Raw genomic sequence first — 16,790 nt, forward strand, 5'->3', positions numbered from 1 at the left:
AGTGCACTTATATCATAGCTAGAGAGGTAACTAATCAAGGGTTTTCTGCTACCCATGAAATTCTCTGAAGTGCCTTGAGGTTTATCAAATACAGGAACCAAAAAACTGTAATAGGGTCGGAAGCGAGCAAACATTATTTTTTCTTTAAACAAGATGTGGAACTTGCCTAAAACTCCAAGTGAGAGTTTGCATTCATCTCTCCCTACATACCAAGCCTAATTAAATAGCACAGTGAAAAGGCTTGATCAGCCCCGAGCATTCAACTACTTAGCTCTAGAACTAGACTACCAGGACTGGGCGCAGGCAAGGGTTACAGCCAAAAGGGTATATCAAGAAAAGCTGCCAGAGTGACTATAGGTAAGAACTAAGACTGTGCTTTTCAGAAGATGTGCTAGGTTAAAAACCCACATAATTACAGTACTGAGCAAGGAAACCATTTTCCCAGTGTTCAAATCCAACTGGGCTCAGAAACAACAGGATTTTGCATATATCCTTTAAATAAGTCATACTGATTCAAAAAAATAACAGATCTTCATCAATTTTCCCTCCTAACGGAAGCAAACTGCATGACTTTAATCACTGGCTGAAAGTCCAAGTCAACTAAACCAACAATACTATTACTGGAAATCAATCTGAATGTGGTAAGACCACCCCTATATCCCAGCCCTGGTCATTACGTTCCGCTTATCTAAATCAACTTCAGTTACCTTGCAGTTACCTCTTCATATTATTCTGGTCTTGCTTAAGTTACTACAAAATGCTGTTGATGCTGTCTCATTACATGGCTGACATTCTTCAGCCTAACTCATGATACAGTACAAATAATCACCACGTAAAAGTAGTGCTGGATGTACTTGGAAAACCCTTTACTTTTAGATTCTCTCTGTTAAATGGCCTAGATGAGAAAGACAAAAGGCCATTCTATACATTTACCATCTCCCTACAGTGATCTCAGAACTGAGGAGCCTGTCTCCACCTGAAGGACACTGACCATTTAAACTTCAACTCAGTCAACTCTGGACAGAAAACACAGAGCTACTGAGCACCTGAATGATCATAAGAATAGAAACACATAATCAAACAGTGTATTTTGAGATTGCAGAAGCAGCATAATCTAAAGATCAATATCCTCAAGCAATAAAACTGGCTACTAATCAAACAGCTACAGCATTATTCTCTCCTTCCCCCATACACCTCTGCACCATCCTCCGGTTCCAGTGGGTTAGCCATATACAACAAAACAAGTCATCGGGCATTTAAGTTGCCATGTGGAGAGGAAAACTTAATAATGAAAGGCATGCAAAGAATAAAAAAAATAACTGGATACAGATGCAAGGAAGCAGAAGGACAAACCTTTTAAAAGAAGCCTTAAATGTTTGCACTGTTAGGTTTCAAGGACTTTATTAAACTTCTCACCCACACTACAAACAACAGTCTTTACAACAAAGTTATAACATGAACAACTGTAAAAACATTTCCCCTTGGACTTTTTAGATACTATGTTCATTTTTTTCAAATAATGGATTTTATAAAGGCTAGGGGGAAGATCATGTTCAGTTACCACAAATTTAATCAAAATAATTTAATCATAAACCAATAAGAAGCTAATGATGCAGACTAACATAACAGCAAATTCCTATATTCAGTTTTATGTTTCTGTTTATGCAAGTCCCATTAATAAAACAAGAGGCTACAATAAGTTTGAGAAGCATGCTGGAAAGTGTATGACAATAATTTTAGCCGGGAACATAAGCTAGTATTTTTGCTGGTATGATGCAGCAAATGATTCAAGCCAACAAAGCATCTTACCGTATTTAAATTTACCCCAGGTTATCCTACACAAGTTCACTGACTCTTAAGAATTGTGTGTTACCATGTTTCAGGTTGCCTGTAAGCAGAAGTCCATTGTCATAAAATCAGACACAACATCCTTAACGGTGCTCTCAGGCTCTCCGAAATGAAGTAATTAGCAGGAAAAAACAGCTTGTCTCATATAGATTATTCTAGCTGATGTACCTCAAAGCAGCAGCAGAAAGTTTATTGTTCCTAATTTTAAAAAAAGTTTAGCTCTCCGGCATCTGTTACTATTACAAAACAAATAATCCTCTTATACCTGCTGACAACTGCAAAAAATACCTTGGATTTGTGGCTGACAGTCTTACCAGGAGTTTCAGTAGTACTTTTTACTGACACAAAACAGTTGGACTCAATACAAATAAATTTTTTCAAACATTCTGAATGGCTGGCTCCAATACCTACCCTTCACCCTCAGCACACCTTCTAATATTTGGGGCACCTTTCAATGAAATACTTGGGTCCCAGTTTTGAAATATGCTGCTGCAATGACAGTAATTTGAGGCTTCTCTTCCTCTCTCTCTTCTCCCTCCTCAAATTAAAATGAAAAAAAAAAAAAAATTCCACATCTCAGCTCAAAAAGTTTTTCTGTACATTGGGAAAATGACAGCAGACAAATGCTGGGGGAACAGAAAAAAAAAAAAAAGAACAGACTTCAGAGTATTTCAATTAAAAACAGTACTTCACTGTAGAGCAATTTCTCTGGAGAGCGCCAGTAAAGGGGTTGAACAACAGAGTTGTGAAAGAGACAGTGGAAACAGACTTCTCCGTTTCAAATACAGCAAGTGTGCCAGAAATGCAAGAAGATATTACAAATCTCAAAATTCCACTTTACAATTAAACAATTAATGTGAATACTTCTAAGTCTATGGGTAGCAATAGGAACTGTAAACACTTTACATGCAACTTGTCATGAGCTGTGTGGCTACAAGTGCTTTGGCTTACTCATGAAGCACTTGGCAAAAGTGTTACAAATTGCTCTTTCCTCGGACAAAAAGAAAACTAGGCAAAATCAAATTTATTCAGGCTACAAAAGTCTAGCACTCCCACAGAGCAAGAGCTTTGGTCAATACACTTCAAACATTGAATTCTAAGCCTACCCAACTAAATCCTCTGTACTTTGCTCAAAGAAACTCTGCCTCCAAGCAAACCCAGTGAGTGACCAGACACTCAGATTTACCACAATGCTTTTGCAAAGTATCAGGAAAGGGTGGTAACGAGACTGAAAAAGGAAGGAGCAGGCCATCTGCTATGGTTCTTTCTTCACCACAGGAGCCACCCAAATAACCTCTAGCCTTCCTACAGTGATGCCACTCACGGTTACATGAACTCGGCTCTGCATTTTAGCTTTTAAAGTTTAGTAGGCTGTTAAAACATTCGTAAAGAATGTAAGCAATAAAGGGCAGGGGGGGAAGGCACGTTTCAGCATTTTCTCCCTCTGAAATAGATGAGGGATGTGAGTGCTTCTCCATTCTGTAGAAGCCTTGTCAAACTCCAGAAGCCCAAGGTAGGCATCAGACAACCTTTAAACACACCCAAGACAACAGAATTACCTGGGCGAAGGCTTTGCTGTTGTCACATTCCCTTCCTACTTTACCAGGTTAGAAGACTAAAGCATTAGGTTTGATGACACAAACAGAAGAGTCTCAAATACACAAAAATATTCTTCCATTTATTTTCATGGAATCCACTATATGCAAGAGGCTTACCAGACATTTATATTAACCATGTCTTCATCTAAAAGCATTTTTTACAAATGTAAACTAAACTTCGTAAGTCTTTCATGTTATATTAGTGTATACAGAAGCTATAGTTATATTTATTTCCAAGCAAAGCTGTTGCTAGGAGGAACAACAACTGAATTTTATCCCAGACAAGCACAGGAAATAAAAATGGATATGAAAGAAGGTGGCATTTGGAAAGGAAACTGGCAGTTACCAGAGATGGAGTTTTGCCAGGCCATCTATATATATTTATGCATATCAAAATAGAACAGATTCAGGTACAAAACTCAAGAGGCCACATTTCTAATGTAACGCCTTCAAGGGTGCTACACAGTGGTACAGCACCCTTCTTGACAGACTCTCATGCTGCTTACCACCCATACGGTTGCTCTCTCCCCAAATACACCTCTAACCTCGTGTGTCTACATGTCCTTGGGTCAGAATCATAACTGACTTTCTCTTTGGCTCTGCCCTGCCTACAGTAATCTGAGCATCACTTTTCATTGTTGAGAGTTTCAGTCAAGTTGCTGCCCTTCCAGTCATCCTTTTAGGAGCCTACACCAACTCGTGTTTTACACGCAGAGTAGAAAGTCCTAAAAACACAATACTTTAAGTTCTTTCACCATCTTATCCGTTTTCCTAATATTAAGGCTATACAGTTATCTGCATGTGCCTTTTGGATCTAAAAGGCTATGATAAGCAAGGTGGACTAAACATCTTTTAAAGGAAAGGATGCTGCTTCATACGCCGTCTGCCACTGCCAGATTTAACACGTTGTTCCAGAAGCAGCAGAAGTAACAAAGCCTGGTTTCCTAAAGACTTGTTGTCTAACCTCCTTCTCCTCAACGGGCTGGACAAGACATGCCGGCACCGTGGCAAACCCAAACCCATCAATGCACTGGTTGGACGTGCAGCAGATGCCAGACGAGACATACCATGGCCAAATCTGCCTGCTTTACCCTCAGCTGAGGTACTAACTTGGGTCTCTCCTCAGCTGCCAGTTTTCACAAAACTCTTGAGAACACCATTATGTCTAAAATCTGAACCATCTGGTCAATCACAGATTTGCAAGGAGGCAAATCAGAAGTGTGGGAGGGGTGAAAGAATAGCTGTTAAACAAGCAGCTTAATCCCATCAGGAAACTACGCTTAAAACACTGTCACATTTATCTACATAGATAATAAAATGCCCGGGTCACCAGATTACATTAAAAGAGTGTTCAATGGCCCATCCTAAACACCACATTCAAACATAACTGATGCTCAAATTAACCAAAACCACATATTCTTAATATTAATGAGGTTTTTTTTCCCCAGTTCTGGCAAGACAGACACTACAGGCCTCCACAGAAACTGCACATGCTACTAACTTCAGGACACTAGAAAACAAATGAAATTAAATGAAAAAACCTCAGACAAAATCCTCTTTTTTGCCACCAAAACCCCACATCCACAAGCATTCATGCCATTGTTCTAATGAATCAACTTTCCAGAACCTGTGTCCTCCCAAACAGCAGCAATGCTGGCCCTTGCTCTTAGAATACCATTTCTATTTTTAGTTCTACATAAGTGAGAAGCAGTAATAAAACTATTAATCTTTCCTCTCCCCTACTTAAGTTACAAAACTGAGGTGAATCTCTAAGCTAGTTTAAACTATTAGACTCCTTAAATAGGGACAATTCCTTACCTTTTAGAACTGTAACATTTAAACAAGAAGTTTTCAGATTATATTGTATGACTCAAAAGAAGTAACACCATTGACACTATCCTGCAAAGTCAGTATTTGTGAAAAGACGTAATTAAAATATTTAAGGAAAAAACCAAACGAAACCCTCAGGCACTGCTCTCTTATTAAATCTTAAAGACTTTAGTTTTCTACCTTCCCATGACACAAAAGGTCCCCTTCTTCTTTACACAGAGGCAGGGAGATTGCATCTCTTCTACTCTATTCTGCCCAGGAAACAGAATCACTGAATTGTCCAATTCAGTTCCAATTCAAGTTCGGCCGTGAATGAAATTCTTCTGATTTGATTTCGGCTTGCGCTAATGAAGCTGTTGACCCTCTTAGAGCCCCTTCTTAACTCTTCAATAGCTTTAAAACAACTGAGACAAAAATCAGCAAAGCGTGACGTTGAACTACTGCTATTTTTAATATTATTCTCCATCTTGTTCTTTAAATATTTTATAACAGAATGTATAGTTGTGCACTAAGCCGAAACTTTCCCTAGGCACTCCACCGTGACACTAATCTCTTTCCTAAACTGCTACTTTACTTACATGTTTATTACTTTGGACTGTTCAACTCTGCACAACTTCTGCATTTTGTTCACTGTTCATACAGCTTAAGTACTTTTCAAGTTCTTTACAATTGTCTCTGTAGCTAACAAACTCAAACAGTATGCATACAAAACTTTAGAGGAACCCCACTGCTAAGCTTTCATCGAAATGAACACTGGTCTTTTTATTCCTTTATCAACAGTTTACAGTTTATGATAACCCATTATTCTCACCCTACGCTTAGTTTTCTTCTCTAAAGCAATTTTGCAGAAGGCACTTTTCCAGTCTAAACAACACTAACCAGTTAACAAAATAGTAAGCAAAGGTGAAGAAGTCTGCTTCAGTGATATTTTATTCATGTACTAGAGACCTATCCTGCACAGGTTTGCTCTCTGGAATTGAGGCTGTAAACAGTAGTTCAACAAATACATTTAAGCTGGTACTGTCACCAAAACATGCAGTTCCTTCCTCTTTCCCTTTGCTATTTGTACCCACCTTCTTCTTTCACCACACCCGCAAAATGAACTGGGTTAGGGATTGTATTTTCTAAGTCACTCAGTGAAAAAATGGGGGTGGGTAGTTTTAGTGTGAATCAGGGGTGTGATCCAAATCACCACACAATCATTCAAATATTTGGCCAGTAAAACTGAAGCAGTGGTGGTAGGATGAGTCTGAAAGGCTGGAAGTGGCCTTCTTCAGTGGCACTCCCTGCTTGAAATGCTTGTGGGGAGAGAAGCGGGGCGGGGGGGGGGGGGGGGGGGGGGGGGAATACAGCCTCATATGCAGAATCCCTCACTGGTGCCACGGAACGTTTTTAGGAATGCAAACATGTTAGCTTTATTTATTTCAGTAACTGCATATACAAATGGCTGGACTATTATCTCAACTGTGGTGACTGCAATAGCAGTGCAATTACAGGCCTACGCAATCCCGCATTTGACATGTAATCTTAAGCATTAGAGTTTATATTCCACTGTAATAAACGCAAGCAGATTACATATCTTGGAGCTGTATTTTGGCTCGGTTCACACTGGAAAGTTACACCACTAAGCTTATATTCCATAAAGGATTTACAAACTACGCTGTCTAATTAAGGTTGCACAACTCTTCCATTTTTAAGATCCTGTTTTCAGCGGCTTAAAACCTTGCCAAACTAACCTTTGGCATGACTTCTCTGTCCCTCGCACACACCCGACAGAGAAAGGGAAAGGGATATATTCTGTTCCTTTGAGTTTCATTCTAAGAGAGTAATGTCTCAGAACAAAATGACAGAGAAAACAGGTTTTATCCACATTAAACATCCAATTTTTTCCTCCTGTTTTCTGGAAAAGCTCTAGAATTTCTATACTTTAGAAAAGTTATGTTAAACGAGAAAGAGAAAAGGCATCACCTCTGACATGTTCCAATACAGACATGATCACACCATCAAAGTGGAAAAAAATTCCTCCTTCATGCACTCTGCAAAGAATTTGCGGACAAAGAATTTAACTCCCTAAGATTTTGCTTCTCCAAATCAGAGCTGGACAAAAGCTTTCCTGCAATTATTTCACATGGTTACTAAAAGCCTACCATCAAGAAAAAGAACAAGAAAGGGTACAGACAACAGACACACATCTCTCAGGTATTCTTAGTCATATCCTTTCAGGCACTCAACCAGCGATGAAGGGAGAAGTAAGATGACTAGCATGAATAGATACACTAAAAACAAAGGCCCAGAAGAACTGGGAGGGATGAAAACACATCCTAAAAATAGCAAACTCACCCATAAGCAGGAATAGAATCCAGAATTCCAAAATTTTGTCTTTCTTTGGCTGTTAGCACATAAGCTAATTCAGAAGTATCCCACAATGTTTTCTGGACTTAAAAGTACATAATCATACTTTCTGTACAGGTATTCCTCAATAATTTCCTCTTTACTAGCCTTAGGCGGATGTGTTGGATTTGGTAACCTTGCAATAGCTTTTGTATTATCCAGAGTAGGTGAAATAGGAGCAGAAACTAACCCACTCAAAAAAAAAAAAAAAAAAAGATGTAAATAGCAATAAACAACAAAAATATCAGTAGCAAAAACACAAGTGTGTGCTCTTACTCTTAAGCTTTGTGCCACAATGCAGTAGCTTTCTAAAAATAAAATTCAGAGAGCATTTCAATACCTAATCTTTTGGAATGATCCTTTACAGTTAAACGATAGCATAGGAAAAAGAAGGATAAGCTTTACTGCTTTTGACATGTTGCTGACACTAGGATGAACTACAAAGCAGCATGGTAAAGCCTGTAACTCATGTCCCAAAAAGGAGCAATGGGAATTTCCTGGTGTGATTTATACACATTATTAAAATAGGACAAGGGTCACTGTATAGCATTCTTTACAGACACATCACTTGCACAAAGAAGTTGACAGCAAGTTCACTGTACTCCTTACCTCCTCTCACGCAAAGGCACAATGAGCTTTTGCTCTGAGGCCATGGTAGAAACAGCTCCAATGTCCCCAACTCATTCAACTCTGACCTTTTCTTATCAAGACAGCTCACAAATTACACATAAACTTCCTCTTACAAACAGCAAAATAAATTCAAAGATCCCAGTGTGATCTCAGCATAACCCACACACTAATCACACACATCAGAGAAAGCAGCATTTAACCCAGGGACTACATAGAAACTCAACATATAGAAACTTTTAGTTTATGCTATGCCTGCGTGGTATGTTGCTATCCAAATCTACTGAGTCTTATCAGGTATTTTTGCACATTCAAAGACAACACATGACAAGAACAATTTTGTTTCCCCATTTCACATACTTTCTGACCTCAAAAACATGCGTGTTTCCCCCACCAGACCTCAGAGTGGTGAACAGTCCCAAACCCAAAATATTGCCAGTTAAAAATCATACTGCGGGAACAGAGGAGGGTAGAAAACAACAGCAGGATTAGATGCATAGTAGATCTCCTGAGAAAACACCTCCTGCCTTATTTGGGGCAAAAAATTCACTTTATCTCATCTGCTGTTCTCCAGCTTCTGCTGCACTTCCTGCCGACTTGTCATGAGAAGCAGTACAGCACACGCTGTCTGCACAGAGGAAGTGTCATCACAGCAACTCCACCTGTATCTTTTATAGTTCTGGAAAACAAAAATATTCACATTTGTAGAAGATGAGGAGTTGAGGCTGTTGACTGATGAAATGGAAACAAAGAAGATTTTGAATTAGAGGGGTAAAAAAAAAAAAAAAGATATGACTGCTGGAAAAATTATAGAGTGGTCACTACTTAATCATACATTCAAATGAGCCAGTAAGTTTTAAATCACTTGAGGGGAAAGGAGGGGGAACACAACTAAAAAATCCAAATCTCAATTTTACTCTACTTGGCTGAATAACAAAGAATGAAGAAAGGGAAATTCTCTTCACTTGACAAAACCAGAATATTCTTACAGTCACTATTTAAATGTCACCTTCCCGGTTAACACAGAACAGTAACAACCAATACCATAGGATTAGTTCACCTTTTACTAAGCACTGCATCATTATACCAGTAAGCACGCTCACATCACTAACACTTTTGTGTGTGGTAACAGATATATTACTCTTCCTTTCATCGGCTCACAGCCCACCAATCTGTCCAACTTCATTGCAAGACTACGTGTGCTGGCGAGAGGCTGAAAGAGAAAGTAGTGCCAAGTTGCCCCCTTCACTGCTGGAGAATGAAATCTTCCAAGCACAACTCTCAAGGAAGCCCCCTCCCAAGATGCACACAACCCTGTTGACCACATGCAACTCTCCTCTGGTGCTCTGACAGGCAGAAGACCGCTGATAGTTGTTGCAGACAGAAGACACTCATCCTCCACCAGCTCCTCCCTGTCCCCAACAGGCTGGGCACACACCACCGCTCCCTACAATGGGATAGAGCTGCATGGAGCAGAGTGAAGCACAAGATTAGCATCATGAGTATCAGGACTGCATTGCTAACCAATTACTCTGCTGTCATAGAGACTTCTAATTGCAATACTGCAACAACACTATCATAGGCTAATGCTAACTTCTGCATTTAGACAGCACAAGACAACAAAACAGTTTGTCTAAGTGCATTTAAGTCCTTTTCTCTAGCAGCCCTATTTTTAGCTATTTGATTAGAAACAGGGATATTAAACTTTAGTCTGCAATAGTTACTTGCCAAAAGAAGCTCAAATCTAGAAGATGGTTACTTTAAAACTAGTTTTGTAGGTGAGCAGGAGGTCATCAGAAATTCACCACCACAGATATGCTCCATCTCCCTCCCATTACATCTACTACACTACTTAGTGGTTTCTGGTTCACTTGTATATTAAATGACAAATTATAGTATGGGGGAAAAAGGTACTTGCCGACAAAGGATTAAGCACTCTCAAGTTTGCTTATTTTAGAATGCATCTTCTAACAAATGCAGGAAAATATTTAGAAGTGTTATTCAAAGGTGCCTTTCAAATCATGCTAATATGCATATTCCTAGTGTCCTAACTGAACAGCTCCTACGACGAGAACAATATATTTATACAAAAAGCCTTAGAAAAAGGCTTAGAAGAGTTATAAGAAGGCCTTTCTGAAAGCATATAAAAATAAAATAACATTGCTAGACCATCTGAATGTTCTTCATAAAAAGACAGTCAGTTTTCCTTTTCATAAGAAACACTATAGAGTTCAAGAGAACAACATAGATATTTATCATACTCTGCCCTTTAAAAATCAAAGACAACCAATTATACCCAAGTTCTCTCTCATACTTGTATCTTAAGAAGAAAAAGATTAAGGAAAGGAGAGTGACCTTTACAATTTCTCTTCCCATTCCTTCGTTTTGCTTGTCCAGTTATACACTATCTCTTTACGTAACATCAAGTGCGTCTGCAAACAGAAACACCTACGTTTATCAAAAAGCACAGATTAGAGCTGCTGATATAAGACATAGATCATGTAATTTCTGCGACAAATCCTCTAGGATTCTAGCACAAAAGCACAGGTTTATGGGTGGGTGAAGGGCAGACCTAGTTCATGAGTCTTCCTCAGCTGTTTCAGCTTTATTCAATAAAATATACCAAGAATTATGCAAAAGCAACAAAGCCCAGAAGGAAAAGCTAGCACTCACCATATTTTTTTCATTTGGTGTTAAGCTCTCTCCTACACATTACATACAAACTTACGGGGGGGGGGGGGGGGGGAAGTCTGCCCTGAATCTACTTTGCAGGCTGAGTTTAAGTGCTTAATTACAAATGTTTTATGTCACTTCTCACCCAACAGATGACCCAAGCTCGGAAGAGGAAGAAGTAAATAAATTAAAAAAACTAAAACACGCCTTCAACACAACTGAAGCAGAACACTACCTCCAATTAAAAGACAAGTAAACGTATTTAGCTGGTCATCCTCTCAATCAAGAAAAAAAAAAAAACAAAAAACAAAAAACAACTCACCAATTGCTCTGCTACTCAAAAGAAAAATCCTTAATCTTCGCAATGAACATACCTACTATCTTGTACTTACTTTTGCAAAGATAGAACATATTGAAGCCTATCTTTGACTTAGTTTTTGGAACTGAAAACAGAAGAATTCTGGAGCAATGTCTCTTTCAGATGCACCACTGCAAGTCTTGGACACCAACTCTAATAAAGTAGTGTTTCAGTTCTGAATTCGTTATGTTGTACTGTATAGAAACAGAGGGCCTAGCAACAGTCTTTTATAAATCTATCAGTCTAGAAACAAACACACAAATTACTCTGTCTACAAATGCTGAAGCCAGAAAGATACCTTCTCCAGGTTTGTTCTGCATGTGGTGGTGAACACGGATGAGGGTAAAGAAAGAATGAACAAAGAAATAAGCTATTCTTGCTATTTTGTATGTTATTCTTGCTATTTTCAGTATAAAACATGTTAACGTCTTCATATCAAATAGAATATATTTAAATCGAGACTTTGTACAAGCATTTGCTTAAAATTCTCCCGAAAGCCATGCTTTATAGTGAAAAGCGAAAAGAAGGGCCTCCTTACCCATACACCATCCCAGAAAACACTTCTGTGTAGCTGTTTGTAAATGACACTTCAAACAAACATACTAAGACATTTCAAGACTGTAAAACAAAGGATTTCAAATTGTCAAGATACATCAGCAACACCAATCAACAGATGCTTCAGGAAGACTCCAGGATATGCAGATCATGCTAAGACCACTTTCCAAGCAATAGGCAAAAGAAACCACACAGTTCTGCAGTCAGCAGTAAAACTATCCCAAGGAAATTGCTTTCAAAAATTGACAACCATATCGTCATGGGACAATGGCTTGAATTTTAACTAGCACGTTCAATATACACAGCAAATCCCCGGGGTCATGTGCTGTATGACTTTAACATTACCATTATGCCCATAAACTTTCCCATCTCCAATTAATAACAAACATGACACCTTGAAAGCCAATCCTTCCTTCTGGAAGGCCTTTGTGCTTTAAGGCACAAAGCAGACTTTCAAAAATACTTCTGCCACTGCAAATACTATGTGGACTTCTTTTAATGAGCAAATATAAACATATAAAAAGACTTTTTTAAACAGCATATCTGGAAAAGCTTGAGCCGTACCAGGCAAGGCAATTTTGAAGCAGTGCAATGTTGCGACAGTTCTAGTCTGACAGACCAGAATCTAGCTTGCTGCTGCCACCATCTCCTAAAGAAGAACTGGAAGCTCACCTAGAGTATCCACAGAAACTTTGTGCATCTTGGAAAGGCACACGACAGGGTACCAAAAGGCACATTACCACAGAGGCTTCAGCTCTTGTAGCCTAACAAAAAGAGCGTTCCATCTGGGTCAACACTGACTTTCTGACTAATCAGGAGTCTGACCAGACTCCAGAGCTGTGTGCTGCAATTCCTTTTTTTCCTTGTTTACATGGACAAGACCTGTGGATGCAGCCTGGGCAGAAGAGAGGGAAAGAATTTTAGGAGGGATGTTCATATTTTGCACTCAGTAGATTCATTTCCTCCCCTTTCCAAGGTCTAAGCATATACAAAGAATTGATGGCTGTTTTCTTGCACAAAGTGCAGTAGCCAGGATGAAAAGCAGTGCATTTGAGGACAAGACTAGAGCTTTCCTTAATATTTCAGTTCAGTCCATCACCCTGATGAGTCTATGAATACTAAGAAGCAAAAACAAGTTCAATAATAACTGCAAAGCAAGCATGCAGAGGGGAAAAACCCTACAGATTCTGTAATTAGCTCTGCTAACAGTAAATGAAGAGTCACACAGTAGAGAAACATTGTGTATCACTATTTGCATGAAAGAGGTTCCCTCTGTTTCCCTCCATTCTGAAGCAGCAAAGACAGTGGCTGTTGCAAGGAACAGAAGACCTGCTCTTCTGACATGAGCTTCATCTCAAACTTCTTCACCTTGTATCCTGATGGTTTGTAAGTGGAGATGATTTACAGATGTGCAGACTTAAAGAAATATTTGGCTCCATCAGCTACACGCACAGTACAAATCAACCCTCTTGTGAGGAGATGTACCTTTTTCACGTAACGCTAAAACAAAGTGATCAAGGTACTTAGGAAAAGCCATATTTCTGATTATACTAAAACAAAATACTGATTGAGAAACTCTTACTTAATGTGTGAGTTTGTACCTACGAATTAAAAAAACATTTCAGTACACTCAGTATCTCAATGCAGAAATATAAAGAATCTGTATCAGAAACCTGAAGGAAAAACACCCCATGTATCTGCTATATTTACTTATTCCCCTACACATCCCCATACTAAACCATCTATGTTTTAATGCTTATTTACATCTTTACACTTATATATTTTAAATTAATAAGACATTCTTACCTGTATATCCTGCCCACCAGCCCCAGGAAGCCACCATAGCTAAAAGCCACTTAAATAATACTCCTTCGATATACCAGAAGCTTTTACTATCCAACACTCGGAGAGGCTGCAGCACAATTAAATACAAGACGTAGGACGGAATAGCAACCAGGTTATTGGCGACCATAAAAGCGAACCTGAGGAGTGCTTTCAGGCAGGTATAGCCCACCCGCTGGGCCTGCTCTAGAGTCACGGCCATTCTCTTCACAGCGGAGGGCGCGGGACCGTCCTACGGGGAGAAGCAAAACAAGGCACAGGTAGCGCTTTCCGAGCGGGGCGAGGCGAGGGTGCCTGCCGGCCCCAGACCCAGCCCGCTCCCACGAACCGCCCGCGCCTGCCTCCGCCGTTAGTCACCGGGGAAAATAGCTACCCACGCTCCGGGGGGGGTGGCACGAAGGAAGCGGCGCGACCCTCCAGCCGGCGTCACCTCATCTCTCCTCAGCGGGCTCCAGGGGAACCCTGCCCGCAGCTCCCCTGAGGGGGACACACGCGCGGTCCCAGACGGCCTCCATCTATCCCCCCAAAAAAAGGTCGCGGGCATTAAGACGGCTGCCGGCGGCCTCTTCCCCCAGCCCTAGAGCAGCTGACAGGAGCCGGGGCCCGCGGGTGGCGCTGAGGGGAGCGGGCGGCGGCGGGCCCGGCCGCGGGACTCACCTCCAGCGGGGTGGCGGAGCGGCGGCAGAAGCGGCGGCGGGGCTAGGGGAGCTGGGCCCGGCGGTGGCGGCGGCAGTCCCGGCTGGCGGCGGCTCATGGACCCGGAGGTGGCTGGCCCGGCCGCGGCAGCGCTACTCGCCCTGCGGCTCCCTGCGGAGAGAGGGGGGCGGGCGGCGTGAGCGCGGGGGCCGGCGGGCGAAGAGGCGGGAGCGCCGGGCCGGGCGGGCAGGCGCAGACCGCGGGTTCACCTCGGTTCTCCCGCGCCGGCGTCCGGGCCTGGCACCCTTTTCCTTTCTCTTCCCCTCCCTTCCCCTCCCCTCCCTGCCTGCTCGGCTTGAGCGCGGCGCTCCGCGGGCGGGACTCCGCCGAGCCCCGGCCCCGCAAGGACAGGCGGGTGCCGCGGGCGGGGGGAGGACCCTGCACCTGTTGGGGGCGGGGGCCCGGCCCGCACAAGGTCCGTACCTCGGCACCGCCGCGGGCAGCGCGGGCCACCCGGGGTTCATGCCGGCCGCTGGGGCCGCGCTCCCCGCCCCCGCCGGCTGCGTGTCCGCCGTGACCGCCTGCTCGCTCTCTCGCAGCCGAGAAGCGGGGCTGGCGCTGCAGCGAGCGCCGCCCCCCGCCGGAGAGCACGGGCGGCTGCGCCCCCCGCCCCCTTACGCACAGGCACAAGCTCGGTAGAGCGGAGCGGAGGCCCCCCCCCCGGAGCGTTTCCCGAACCGGCCCGGGGCGGGGCGGGGGGTACCCCCGCTCCGCGGAGAGGACAGTAGCAGGGGCCGCTCCTGCAGCGGCCTCCGCGGCTTCTGCTCCCGTCCCGGCGATGCCGGGACAGCCGGGGAGCAGCACGGTCTGGCCCCACACAGCAGCTGGACAGCTGGTTTAACCCCCCTTAGCAGCTCTTTTAAAGTTGGGTAAACGGGGAAAATGGAAGAGGGGACACAGTCACCACGGCCCTCTGCACTACCAGAGATGCCCCTGCCCAGAACAGCACATTTTGTCCCTGTAGTCCTAAGTCCCTTCCACTTTTTTTTTTTGATATATCAAGTTTCTCATACTTTCTCAACCCTCCCCTGCAAACACCATCTTCTACTTCCAGAAACCCCCCAACAGAGATCTGTGATCGTGCTACAGCAACCCTCAACCCAAGGTTTCACAGCTCCCTCCACACAGCCTCTACCCTGACAAAAACTGCTCTAGGGTGAAGAATTTTTGCCTTCTGTGTAACTACATCATCCCTTGTGGCAACACAGGACTGCTGCCTCTCATCCGTTCACTGTGCCTGTCAGCCGAGTCTGCTCCTGTCTTCTGTGACCCCTGTGGCTAGCCCTGGAAGAGCCCAGTCAGCTCCTCCTTCAGCCCTCTCCAGGCTGACCAGGCCCAGCTTCCGCAGCTTAGCCCAACTATTATAATACCTCCACTGAACAGAAAGGCTCATGCAAGTGATCTTAAGAACCCAAACACAGTTAAGGAATAGAAGCAGATGGAAAAAACCAAACAACTACAGCTTAAGAAGGAGACATGCTAGAAAGTCATTTGTGCTGAAAAAATAGAAAAGAAAATTTTCAAACTATAACACTTGGAACTGAAAGACATACCGCTTTCACATACAAACCATACCATGTGTAAAACTAAAAACTCATTGTCTAGGAAACAGTGGACTTCAGAGATGACTCTACCAACAAAATTAAATCCCAACCTCCATTCCAGGAAGAAAACAAAGTTGTTATGGCAGATAAATGTCATTTGAGAATTTAAAAACACAAACAACAAAATAATGCCATCATGTTCTATTTGAGTAAAACAAAACAAAAACAAAACAGCTGACCTTCTTGAAAAAAAGGATGCATCTTGCATAAGTGTTTCCAACTCTGGGTGCTTTTCTATGTTATTTTTATTACTAGGTTAAATTTGACAGTCAGCTTGAGCTACTCTGAAGTGTTAGCAGCTTCAGTAAGACTTAGGGTTTTGTGGGGTTTTTCCTTTTATATGTTATGCAAAGAACTCTGGGCATACACTTGAACTTATTCTCAGCAGAGAATAAGAACAATTAAAGTTACAGTAATTTTTGAATCCCAACAGCAAAATGAAGCCTTGTTTATATATTATTGCATGATGAAAACCATGAATTATAATTTATAAAATTTAGTACCTCTTAATTTTATTCATACTGTATGATTTGGGATAATATTCTCAAATCTGGTGCATCAAAATGAGGGACTGCAGAAATTGTTAGACAACTAATGAATTAGGCAATTTATATTGCAGAAAGGAATTGCACATGAGGAAGCAGGCATACAAAGCATTCTTTGTGAGAGTGACTGCCTTAAAGCTTAGGAAGCTGTGGTTTAGCATTTTGCTGAATGAGCTAGTAGCAAAGACCCAGCCCTGTTCCTCATTTTCTGGCCTTCGCATGG

At 42.1% G+C, this 16,790-nt stretch overlaps 1 protein-coding gene across 6 annotated transcripts in view; it reads right to left on the minus strand.

Annotated features, from left to right (window-relative positions):
• Positions 1 to 14,990, minus strand: part of LPGAT1 (lysophosphatidylglycerol acyltransferase 1) — a 67,752-nt gene extending 52,762 nt beyond the window's left edge. Inside the window, exons 1-3 of one of the 6 annotated variants that reach the window (XM_054822982.1) lie at positions 14,842 to 14,990; positions 14,380 to 14,529; positions 13,687 to 13,954 (exon numbers count right to left, since the gene is read on the minus strand). In XM_054822982.1, coding sequence (XP_054678957.1) covers positions 13,687 to 13,924 — 238 coding nt within the window. In that variant the 5' untranslated portion in view covers positions 13,925 to 13,954; positions 14,380 to 14,529; positions 14,842 to 14,990. Of the gene's footprint in view, positions 1 to 7,616; positions 7,636 to 11,863; positions 11,883 to 12,552; positions 12,705 to 13,686; positions 13,955 to 14,379; positions 14,777 to 14,841 lie in introns of those variants that run through there. The other 5 variants (XM_054822986.1, XM_054822985.1, XM_054822987.1 and 2 more) reach the window with 5 other exon arrangements.
• Between the last annotated feature and the right edge of the window lie 1,800 nt (positions 14,991 to 16,790).

Source organism: Grus americana, chromosome 3 (genome assembly GCF_028858705.1).
Source record: "Grus americana isolate bGruAme1 chromosome 3, bGruAme1.mat, whole genome shotgun sequence".
Classification (NCBI taxonomy): domain Eukaryota; kingdom Metazoa; phylum Chordata; class Aves; order Gruiformes; family Gruidae; genus Grus; species Grus americana.